General features: G+C 41.9%; 1 protein-coding gene across 3 annotated transcripts in view; it reads left to right on the top strand.

The window, feature by feature from the left end:
• Positions 1-12,903, top strand: part of COL19A1 (collagen type XIX alpha 1 chain) — a 1,105,372-nt gene that overhangs the window by 806,384 nt on the left and 286,085 nt on the right. For all 3 annotated transcript variants that reach the window (XM_077487416.1, XM_077487415.1, XM_077487417.1), the window contains exons 30-33: positions 156-200; positions 2,383-2,436; positions 4,016-4,057; positions 10,921-11,001. In XM_077487416.1, the coding sequence (XP_077343542.1) occupies positions 156-200; positions 2,383-2,436; positions 4,016-4,057; positions 10,921-11,001 (222 nt within the window). The remainder of the gene's footprint in view (positions 1-155; positions 201-2,382; positions 2,437-4,015; positions 4,058-10,920; positions 11,002-12,903) is intronic.

Raw genomic sequence — 12,903 nt, 5'->3', positions numbered from 1 at the left:
ACAAGGAAATGCAAAAACAGTGATAATGTACACAGTAACTCATCGATATAGCCTTTTGGGTTCATTGGTCTAAATATCTAATGTTTGTATTAACTGATGTACTGCTTATTGCCCTTGCTATAAGACGTAAAGATGTAATAATTGTTTTTCACTAGGGTCCACAGGGTCTTCCTGGAATGTCAGGTCCTCCTGGTCCAGAAGTGAGTGGTAACCTTTTGATATTTATGATATTGAAACCATAGATGCAACCATAATGTAAGCTCTTTTTTTTAAAGGCAGTTAAAGGTTTTAAAAGCATTTCCAGCAACTATTTTGTGCAATAATACATGTACAGTACCTAACCGCGAGAATGTGTTTCCAACGAGATCCCATTGCGCTGGTCCTTGGCGACAGGGCACTGTACATCTTGTGCTGGCTGCAATAGGAAAATGTCAAATTTTCCTATTTTCAGCAAGCGGAGAAAGAAGCGACAATGTTGCCTCTCTAATAGGGGAAGGGGGCACTCTACGGGCCTCCCACCCCATAGCACCTTGTCTCCGTTTTGATAAGGATGAGGGCCTCTTCCCAACAACCCTGGCCGCTGGTTGTCGGGTCTGCAGGCGGGGAGCTTATCGGAATCTGGGAGCCCCCTTTAATAAGGGGCCCCCAGATCCCGGCCCCCACCCTATGTGAATAAGTATGGGGGTACATCGTACCCCTATCCATTCACCTGGGGAAAAAGTATCAATAAAAAAAAACACACTACATAGGTTTTCAAAGCAATTTATTAGGCAGCTCCAGGGGTCTTCTTCCGACTTCAGGGGTCTTCTTCTGACTCCTTCGCTCTCTCTGGCCTCTTCTCTCAGTGTCCGGCCTCTTCTCCCACTCTCCAGTTCTTCTGCAGGCTCCTCCGCTATCTTCTTCCATATCTTTTGCTAGCGGTGGCCCAGTCTTCTGCGTTCTTCTTCCCTCTTCTCTTCTTCCGATGTTGACACAACTCTCTCTCCCGCTGTAATGCCGTGTGAGTGGTGCGCGCCCACTTATATAGGCATGGGGCATGGTCACCGGGTGATGTCACATGGTGACCCCACCCCTTATGACGTCAACGTGGGGACACGGTGCTTTGTGGGGGTTTCCCTTAAAATCCATACCAGACTTAAGGGCCTGGTATGCTCTTGGAGGGGAACCCATGCCGTTTTTTTATTTAAAATTTGGAGTGGAGTTCTCCTTCAAGATTCATACCAAACACAGTGCCTGGCATTGGCGGGGATCCAAGTCGGATACCCGCACCAGTGTGCACCCGGCCTCAATGTCAGCAATGCTTGTCGCTCATTGGCTTAGGTGTTAAAAAATGATTGTTTTCGGTAGAAATCCACCAATCTCACTGAGGTTGTTATAAGATTAAATACCCAAGCATAATATGAGCTAATGTTAGCCAACAAAAACTATACCCAGAAACATTTGACGAAATACTGGCATGTTGGATTACTCACCCCAAAGCTGCTAAATTTCTGACAGATTTTTACATTCCATGTTAACAATTTTATATGATATTACTTTTATTCCTTTCTCACACCTGACTGTTTATGGTATTTATTTATTGATAAATATGTCTCATTACCTGTTTAAAGACATGTAACTTCCATTATATACATACCCTATTTACAGTATGTTCCCACTGGGGTAGATAGGGTAACTATTCCTACATGAATTCCTATGTATGGATTTTCTTTGAGTGTCTGATTTAACAAAATGCAAGTTTGTATTTAGTGGCTTCTCTCCTCTCATTGCTTTTTGTGGCATTTGTTATTAAGTTGTACTCATATAAGTAATTTCTTAAGAAAGCTTCAGCTCTCTGTACTCTGTACCACATTGTTTTAATACTCAATAAAAACCTTTGAAAGTAAAAAAAAAAAAATAGTTTTCTAGCTTGCAGGAAACATTTTGTAGAAGCTAATGTTAACTTTAAACTTGCATTTCTTCTCTTTGTCTCTGATGTGATGCCACAATATTGTAGGAGCATAATGGTTATATCTTGAAATAACTACATTTTTTTTATTTTTTTAAAGTAGAGGCTCCCAGTGACCGTTACTAACCCCAAAAGTAGGGGAAGTCTTTAAAAGAATCTGCTTGTGTAATTACCACTTTTAAAGACTGATTTCCATTGGCAATTAAAAATAAGGGTCATGACTCTGTAATGTTCTAACTGCCTTCCAGATACTCAATGCGTTTCAATAAAATTATTTCATATATGTACGTTTAACTAATTTAGACATTTAGAAGGTTAGTTTGTATTGAATGCTTGCACTCCGTGCAGACCATTATTGTTGAAATAAAAAATTAAATATAAAATACTGATGCATACAATATGTCACTGTCTTTGTATGTCACTGTGTCTTCTAGGGTGTGCCAGGAAGAGATGGCAGACCTGGACTCCCAGGACCTCCAGGTGACCCAGTATGTGAACTCGTAGATTGTCCAAACTATTAAAATTAGGTTGTATGTTAAACTCATAAGCCCCATACACACTATTCATTTTTCTGTTGAGTTTTTCCTTCCTGTTTACCAAAACCATGTAGTGAAAGGGCCTGCCTGAAACTCCTAAGGTTTGACCTCATATTATATGGTTTTGGTAAATATGAAGGAAAAACTCAGCAGAAAAACTGATAGTGTGTATGGGGCTTTAAAGTGTTACTAAACCCAGGACCCTGCATTCACTATATCTAGTCTCCTACAGTACACAGAATATGGAAATGCAATTTTTAAAGTAAATATAAACTGCTAAATACATTTTCTCATCAGCAGTATATAGCAGTATTATGAATTCTATCAGTGTCTAGCTCGTTAAACCTACTAGGAGGAGTTTTCATTCTCCTTTGACTGTCCTATGAGGCTGCAAGACCCTTGACCCTCTGCCTGGACAGTGCTGATTGGCCCTGTGCTGATCCCCCCACCAAAAAAAAAAAGAAAACTCTCTAGCAGTGCACCCCCAAAATAAGCATGTGCAGAGTGCCTCAAAGGCTCTTTAATATCAGCGGATGGATTGGGGATAGTAAAAGAAGGGGATCAAATGATCAAAGAAGGATCAAATGAGCCAGGATCAAACAGCATTTTTACACAATGTGAAGGATTACCCCTTAGGTTCCACAGTGAGTATAACAAGCATGCTTTACTGCATACACAGACTGGTTTTACTGTTGTGGGTTTAGTAATACTTTCACTACTAGGATGTTTAATCAAATTCTTTTACAAGACATTTTGCTGTTTTATATAAAACATTAGTTTACATCTTGGAAATGCTGTTTTTGTATTGTTTAGTCCATATCTCTAAATCTGTTTTTGATCATAGATAAAGCTTTCTTTAAGTATTATGCATCAATATATAGATTGTATTATTTTTATATCAGCTAGGTAAAATAATGTAATATTTGGTATAGAATAAACAAAAACTTTTTTTGACCAAACCATAAATAAATAATGTACCCAAATAAAAACAAACCAAAATGTATTCTACTTATTATCCAATTCACAACTTTATTTTGTAAGCATTATTTCCTTCCTAGGCATATGATAGGATTCTGAACTAACCTAAAATTTTATAAAAAAAGATGAGACATTTTTTAGGGAAAACAATGTTATTCAGTGAAAGAATTGGTTTGTGAAAACAAAAGACATCACAGTATCTGTATTTCTTTATGTATAACATTAGGACAGGATATGCTGGAGGCAGGATCTCTATTATTGAGATAAAAATGAAAGAGCTGAGTAGTGCTAGACTTGGATGAAGTTTGTAATATGGGCCCAAATCAGAGTATTAAACTCAGAAATGAAAAAACAAAATAACCAAAGAGCCCAAATTCCATGCTTTGGGATCTGGAATCATTAGGCAATGATTGTATTTTTCTTTTCTTTCAGGGGTTCTTAATGGATAATGGTGTTGGTGTGCATGACTTTAAAAAAAAACGTAATAGTTTGTACTTCTGCAAGCTTTCTTTCTGAAATAATTTTCATTGTGATTATTGTATTGTTTTTGTAGATTGCCCTTCCACTTCTGGGTGACATTGGAGCTTTGCTAAAGGTATTTTTGCTTTTATCAAAACTATTTTGTAATTTTCAGCTGTGATCACTAAATATGAGAACAAATAAATACAGAGTAGGTTTATCTGATAGAAATATTTTCAAAATTATTGAAGTTTATGAAATATATTCAGATTATAAATTAGTATTTAATTGTTAACTGTTGAACAGATTCAGAAGCAAATAGTTAACAAATTTAACACTGACAGGGGTGCTTATAATGGTCAGCTTTTATTCATTACTTAAAATCATTATCCCAAATAAAATAAAAATCTATTACTGTAACTGCAAGTACTAGCTGGAGTTCAGCTTTAAATTGTTAGTCACTTATGTAAATTCAAAATCTGCTAGTCCATCTAATACAGTGATGGCGAACCTTGGCACCCCAGATGTTTTGGAACTACATTTCCCATGATGCTCATGCACTCTGCAGTGTAGATGAGTATCCTGGGAATTGTAGTTCCAAAACATCTGGAGTGCCACGGTTCACCATCACTGATCTAATATTACCCTCTCCAGTGATTGACAATGTTGCTGTTCAACGACATTGCTCCTCCTCCATAGATACAGTGGTGGAGTGAATGTAGCCACCCTAAGGCAAGAAGTGTGTTACTGGCTGATCACCAGATGAAAATCAAAGAATGAAACCTAAAAAAAAAAAAAAAAACTAATGCGGCCACCACATCCAATTACTGAGAAGCTACAACATATTACACTTTTGTTTTTAGTTTTTAGGTTTAATTATACTTTAAAAAATGGCAGGATGCCTACGCTAATGTTTTGTTCATTGGTGTGTAGGACTAGAGATGGACCGAGCACCCCCCTGTTAGTTTCGCACCAGAACTCCCAAACAGAGAAAAAGTTCTGACCCGAACAGCGAACCCTATTAAAGCCTATGGGAACTGAACTTGAAAAGCCAAAAGTCCCCATTTTGAAGGCTTATATGCTAGTTATTGGACATAAATGGCCCAATTGCCAATATTTAAAAAAAGAATGGCATGCCCTCCAAAATTTCCCTCAAAATTCATACCAAACCTTTATCCGAGCATGTAGCCCTGAACCATACCAGGCCACATGCCCTCAACATGGGGGGGGGGGGTGCTTTGGGGACAAGTGCCTCTTCCCGACAACCCTGGGTGGTCATCGTGGGGGTCTGTGGGCAGGGGGCTTATTGGAATCTGGAAGCCCCCTTTAACAATGTGAATGAGTATGGGATACATAGTACCCCTACCTAGTCACCAAAAAACCTGCAAAAAAAGTCCCCCTATGTAGATCCATCATCAATTACATTGCTGCCACCACCACCAGACCCAAAAAAGGAAAACAATGCTCTGCTGTCAACTAATGCAAACCGCTGAATGCCTGGATTGACGCTTGACATTTTTTATATAGGTAAGGGTGGGGCCACCTGGTGACATCACCTGATGGCAGCGCCCCCTTGTGACAATACCACCCTAGCATGTGCCAGTCAGTGAAATCACAAGGGGGTGCCACCAAGTGATGTTGCCAGGTGGCTCCGCCCCTTACCTATTTAAGAACTGTCAGATGGTGGAGCAAGCAGTAGTTGAGCAGACCCCCACAACCACAGCCCCCGTCCCCCAAAGCACCGCCCTTGTAGAGGGCAGGGGACACCCACATAATTTTTCTTTTCACTTTTATATTGCTGGAAATGTTTTTTTTTGTATTTTGCTGTCAGTGCATTGCAGGGTGTTCAGCTGGGTGAACACCCACCAACCGCCCTGCAAATTAATTTCTTCGCCAAACGGGTGAACAAGCGATGTCCGGCCTGAACTTTTGCTCAACTCTAGGACAAAATCAGTTAATCACTTGCTGACCAGCTGCTGTCATTATACTGCGGCAGGTCAGCATGATCCCACAAACATTCTTAGCTGTACATCGGTCTCTTTAAGTGGGATAGCAGGCACTGCAGGGTTGCTGATGTGTGTGACCGGCCGTCACGATGACCACCGGCCACGTGCGATCTCGGGCACAAGAGCCAGAACAGGGACGTGTGTGTAAACACACAAATCCCTGTTCTATGAAGAGAGGACAGACAGATCATGAGTTCCTACTAGCTAGGAACAATGATCTGTCATTTCCTCCAGTCAGTTCCATCCCCCTACAGTTATAACACACACTAGGGAACACAGTCAACCCCTTTATCACTCTCTAGTGTTAACCCCTTCCCTGCCAGTGACATTTACACAGTAATCAGTGCATTTTTATAGCACTGATCGCTGTATAATTGTCAATGGTCCCAAAAAATGGTCAAAAGTGTCTGATCTGTCCACCATAATGACGCTGATGACCAAAATCGCAGATCGCCGTCATTACTAGTAAAAGAAAAAATAATAATAAAAATGCCATAAATCATTCCCTTATTTTGTAGACACTATAACTTTTGCGCAAACCAATCAATATACATGTATTGCAATTGTTATTACCAAAAATATGTAGAAGAATACATACAGTTGCAAAAAAAAGTATGTGAACCCTTTTGGAAGGCTATGGATTTCTGCACAAATTGGTCATAAAATGTAATCTGATCTTCATCTAAGTCACAAAAATAGACAATCTGCTTAAACGAAGTCTGCTTAAACTAATAACACACAAAGAATTAAATGTTACAATGTTTTTATTGAACACACCATGTAAACATTCACAGTGTGGGTGGAAAAAGTATGTGAAACCCTAGATTAATGAGATCACCAAGAGCTAATTGGAGTGAGGTGACAGCCAACTGGAGTCCAATCAATGAGATGAGATTGGAGGTGTTGGTTACAGCTGCCCTGCCCTATAAAAAACACACCAGTTCTGGGTTTGCTTTTCACAAGAAGCATTGCCGGATGTGAATGATGACAAAAGAGCTCTCAGAAGACCTACAATTAAGAATTGTTGACTTGCACATAAAGCTGGGTGCCTGGCGGATATCGCGGCCACCGGGCACGCGCATCAAGTCCCCAGTGACACGGTGGGCGTACACGATTGCCATCGGCGGCCTGTGCACACCCCCTGGTGAGCCGCACCACCTGGCCGTCATATGACACCTGGCGGATGGCAATCGGTTAAATACCCTGTTAGCCAGAAATTTAGGTGTGTAACGTATGGTGTCTAAGTTTGTAAAAATATGTTCAAGAGCTGTTAAAGACTGGTAAAATCTGTTGCCAAGTACAGGGATGCATTTAATTCATCCTCCACTGCCTCCAGCCACTAACTCACTCACTGTCCAGGAGATTGCCAATCACTTCAAAAATAAGATTGATACAATTTGTGAGGAGATCTCCACTCTGCAGATACCGCCCCCACTTATAAAGCGGAATTCCACCCAAAAATGGAACGTCCACTTTAAGTGAAGGTTACCCCCAGACATGCCACGTTTGACATGTCATTTTTTTGGGGGGGCAGATACCCTCTTTTTAGAGGGATCCAGGTCCCACTTCCTCCCGGGGGACCGCTGCACCAGAAGGAAGTTCACCTCCCCCTCCCTCTCGGCAATCATCTGGGACATGTCACAGGTCCCAGATGATTGCCCGGCCAGTCACAATGTACAGCGTAGCTCATGCATGTGCAGTGCATGTCCAACTTCCAACTGTGGCGTGGGTGCCCACGGTGACAATGCCGGTGCCACAGAGATGAGGGGGAGAGGAGCGGGGCTTCGTTTTCCTGCATCGCTGGACCGTGGGACAGGTGAATGTCCAATTAATAAAAGTCAGCAGCTACACTTTTTGGTGCTGCTGACTTTTACACACTCTACATGTACAATCATTACTTCCCTCATTCAACCCTGCTACCATAGACAAGGTTGCTAAACTTTTTTCTAATGCCCACCTAACCACCTGCCTCCTAGACCCTGTTCCTTCGTAAATGCTAGACCCTTCAGTCTGGAGTTTGCTCTCTGCTCTCCTAAAACTCACAATCAAACTACCAACAGCTAAAACCAATAGACACTATTCTGTACTCCTACTCCTGGACCTCGCTGCTGCTTTTGACATGGTAGACCGCTCCCTCCTCCTTAAAAAACTCTACTCCTTTGATCTTCATGACTCTTCGCTGGTTCTCATCCTACCTACCCCACCACACATTTAGTTTCACTTACAATTCTACTTCCCCTTCTCCTCTTCCTTTCTTTGTTGGCCCACCCCCCCCCCCCAAGATTCTGTTCTGGAACCTCTCCTATTCTCGATCTACATCTCCTCCTTGGTCCTCTCTCATCCTCTGGAACTCCCTACCCCAATCCGTCTGACTATCTCCTACTCTGTCTACTTTTAGGCAATCCCTGAAAACCCTTCTCATTAGAGAGGCATTGCCTGCCCCATGTAACAACTGTACTTTTATTCTCTCCATCAGCTCATACTAAGTTATTACCTTTTGCATCTCTTGACCCTCCCTCTCAGTAGGAATCAGAAAGCAGGGTCCTCTGATTCCTACTGTATTACACAGTAGGTGAGGTTGAAAAAAGACACAAGTCCATCAAGTCCAACCTATGCACATGCTCTTATGCTGTAAAGCACTGCGTAAATTGTTAGAAGTATATAAATCCCGTATTATAATAATAATAATAATAATAATAATAATAATTATAATAATAATAATACATAAGTCTACAAACAAATAACCAGCCACAGTCAGATGGAGTACCTATGACCTTCTGTTGTATCTTGTTGAAATTGCTACTCTCTCTGGGCTGTTTCACACCACTTGGGTGAATCTGAGTAAGCAGATTTTTTGCATGTTACTGCACATTTTTCGGCATAAATTTAATGGGCTGATTTTTTAAATCAAACTGCATGTTTTTTGCGGTATTATGCCTTTTGGTGCTAGTGAATGCACCTGTGTTTGCTAGATGCATGGGGTGTCATTAAGAATTAATGGCACCCGTGCATGTCTGCAGAGGGCAGCACATTTCTGAGCAGTACAGAAAATGTGAATTTCTCACACCAAAAGGGGTGCAAACCTTCCCTCAAAGAGGAGCATTCATGGGCAGTCTTTGTATAGAAAGTCTTCTTAACCATTGAGCATTAACAAGCCTTTGCTTAACAATCAATCATATCATCTTTATTAGTCCCCATACCTAAATTATTGTACATAAAATCCACCATGGCACAGGGCCAACACACAGAAAAACTGGAGATCAGATTTGTCAATTCTGCAAGGTTTTGTAACCTGTCTGGTCACCGTTTCCCCTAAAAATACCTCTACTAGAGTTGCTAATATTGGCCTCATTGACATGAAATCATCACCTGATGGGGAAAATGTAATCTCATGTTTCTGAGTATCTCTAGTCAGTGTAAAATGTACTGAGTGTAGCTAATGCTATCTCAAAGTTTTTAAAGCATTATTATGTTTTAACTGTGTATAAGCCACATTGGTCCAAAGTGAATTATTAAAAAAACATTTATGTAACAAATTATTAATATTGGGTTATGAAATGTATATAAGCATACATAATTTTGTTTTAATCCATGTATTACTGTTATTGAATGAATGTTTATCACAGGCTAAATAACTTTAACAACTAGCAATAGAATAAGACTGTATAAATGACAAGAGATTTTATATTCTGCATTTTCACCTATCACTTGCTTTGTACCTTACCACATATCACAAGTGTTAACTTCCTTCTACTGTAGCTAACTGTCAAGGGCTTGCCATTATGTGTTTATGGAAAATTAGTGTTTCTCAAATATCTAGTCTCTGCGTACAAGAAAGTGGTTAGATCCAAGATTATTTTTTACAACAGATAGTTTCTCTTCTGCAGTTTCAAGGCAAAGAGATACCGAATTTGAGAATGTACCGTATATACTCGAGTATAGGCCGACCCGAATATAAGCCGAGGCCCCCAATTTACCCCCAAAAAAACTGGCAAACTTATTGACTCGTGTATAAGCCGAGGGTGAGACATGCCTGTCCATCCCTGTGTGTGTGTCCGTCCATCCCTGTGTGTCCGTCCGTCCCTGTGTGTCCGTCCATCCCTGTGTGTCCGTCCATCCATCCCTGTGTGTGTCCATCCATCCATCCATCCCTGTGTGTGTGTGTCTCCATCCATCCATCCATCCATCCCTGTGTGTGTGTCTCCATCCATCCATCCATCCATCCCTGTGTGTGTGTGTGTCTCCATCCATCCATCCATCCATCCCTGTGTGTGTGTGTCTCCATCCATCCATCCCTGTGTGTGTGTGTATCCATCCATCCATCCATGTGTGTGTGTGTGTGTGTGTGTGTGTGTGTGTGTGTGTGTGTGTGTGTGTGTGTGTGTGTGTGTCCAGCCTACCTGTGTCCCGAGCCTTTGTCCCGAGCCTCCGTCCCGTGTCCTGCCTTGCCTTCGTCCCGTCCCGTCCCGTGCCGTGCCGTGCCTTGCCTTGCCTCCGTCCCGTGCCCTCTTCGTCGGCGGCCATTGTAAAATTCAAAAGCCGCGCCTCCTCCTTCGCCTGTGATAGGCGGAACACTGAATTTCCCAGCAGCCTGTGTTCCGCCTATCACAGACGTCGTATCATCCTCGTCCGTAGTACGAGGATGATACGACGTCCGTGATAGGCGGAACACAGGCTGCTGGGAAATTCAGTGTTCCGCCTATCACAGGCGAAGGCGGAGCCGGAGGCGCGGCTTTTGAATCAGAATGGCCGCTGTCTGTCTGCTCGACACGCTGATCGAGCGGGCAGACAGCGATGACTCGAGTATAAGCCGAGGGGGGCACTTTCAGCCTCAAAAAAGAGGCTGAAAATCTCGGCTTATACTCGAGTATATACGGTATGTTAATATTTGAGAATTAGCAAAAATACAAATTTAAGGTCAACCAAATAATAATTGCGTACACAGTGAAGATTAGCAACTCTTTTCTAATGTGTAATATGTGTTACATTTTAGAATGTGTGCAGTCAGTGTCATGCTGGTGGTCCTGGTACTGGTTTCAAAGTTGAAAAAGGAGGAGCACTTGATGGAATTAAGGTAAATGTCTATATATATCATTCATTCATTCCTGTTAGATATGGATGCCTAGACTCCTACTAGAGCCTGAAGTGCTGTAGAAACTGTACCATTGCCTAGCCTCCTGACTTCTGTTTGGTCTACTACAATGGTGTCCACTATGAGCTCTCAGTCCCTTGCACCTCTCTCCTAACCAATCAACAGGTGATGAAAATTCACAGTCTGTAAAAGGTGTGTAAACCACCTTCACATGTCTATCCTACTATGGGTTCATTTATATTTAAATGTTAAGTCTACTTTTGTGGGGAAAAAATTGTAAATAAAAAAATAATAATAATATAGCATGTACAATTAAGATACAAGTCATATTGTAATTGAATGTTATTAAAAATTACTTTGCCTTTTCAATCTGCAACTCTGTAATTTTCTGCAAAATCCAATGCAATATGGCTACTTGAAGGTGTTCTGTGCATTTAGGTAGCCCCCCCCCCAGAACCATAATTTCCTGCTAGTGTGATTGCCTCACTGATTTTCCTATAAGTCTGCAATAATAATTTCAGGCACCCCCTGCAACAAAAATGTAATTTTTGGTGAGATACCCCAAGTAGGAAATCACATCTAAATGGATGCAGACCCTGCAATTTTCCTTATTAGAGCCCTGCAGCTGCAGCAGCTGATTGATAATTATGAAACCACTCTGACATAGATTAATTTTCCACATGGACACAGACAAACATACAGTGATTTCTTCAGAATCACAAAAGGTAGGAATCTGCAAAAAAGTTTGTTAAAATCCTTGCAATGTACATACAGTAGATCACCCAGAGGGAAATGTTACTCTTTAAAAAGGGAGCCCACCTAAAAAAAAATATTAAAAGCCAGCAGCTACAAATACTGCAGCTGCTGAGTTTTAATAAATGGAAACTTACCTTTCCTGGAGTCCAGCGATGTCGGCAGCTGATGCCGAGCAATCACTCGGCTCTCGGCTGCTGCCGGTGCCATTCTTGGTGAGGGAATCAGGAAGTGAAGCGTTGTGGCTTCATTTCCTGGTTCCCTTCTGCTCATGCATAAGTCGCGCAGTGCAATGAGACCTGTGTGTGTCCCAGCAGACAGCGCGGCGGGACAGGAAAAGGCATAGACCCCCGTGGGAGTCTATGCCCGGAAGTGAGTGCAAATACCTGTCTTAGACAGGTATCTGCACCCCCCTCCCCCCTGAAAGGTGTCAAATGTGACACTGGAGGGGGGGAGGGTTCTGAAAAAACAGAAGTTCGATTTTTGTGTGAACCTCCTCTTTAACCACTTCAGCTCTAGAAGGTTTACCCTCCTTCCTGACCAGACAATTTTTTATGATACGGCAATGTGTTACGTGCACTCCAGACCCCGAAATGTGTCAGATCACGTTCTAGGTATGTGATCTGGCACAGAGTGGCCACCCTGCCAGAGTATATGTGTGTGTGGCAACCCGCAAGTTGTTAAATCATTTGCCAAGAGTTTGGAAACAGCTGTAAGGTTAGGGTCCTAAACCTTCCCCAGTCTATCCATGATTTCAAAAATAAGGTTTTGACTCAAGGTAGCTTTTAGAAAAATTCTACAAAATCTGAGAATATTTTAGTACTTATCTCTAAGACCAGGCCGGATCTAACCTGTCTGGTTTGGGGGGTGCTGTAAAAAAATGTCAGGGAGGCAGAGGATGGGAGCTCAGCAGGGCAGTGTACATGGGGTCAACAGGGCAGAGGATAGGGTCAGCAATTTGTAGGGCAGTGCACAGATGCCATTAGTTTGTAGGACAGTGTAATGAGTTCTCCAAGGCAATGTATAGGTGTTAGCAAGGCCTAGGACAGGGGTCACCAGAGCTGAGGACAGGGGTCACCAGAGCTGAGGACAGGGGTCAGCAAGGTGGGGGAAAGGGGGATGCCATTTGGT

Source organism: Lithobates pipiens, unplaced genomic scaffold (genome assembly GCF_037356315.1).
Source record: "Lithobates pipiens isolate NorthernLeopardFrog02 unplaced genomic scaffold, aLitPip1_a1.2 Scaffold_18, whole genome shotgun sequence".
NCBI classification, from domain to species: domain Eukaryota; kingdom Metazoa; phylum Chordata; class Amphibia; order Anura; family Ranidae; genus Lithobates; species Lithobates pipiens.
The sequence above is the reverse complement of the archived record's forward strand: the minus strand, read 5'-3'. Positions and strand labels throughout refer to the sequence as shown.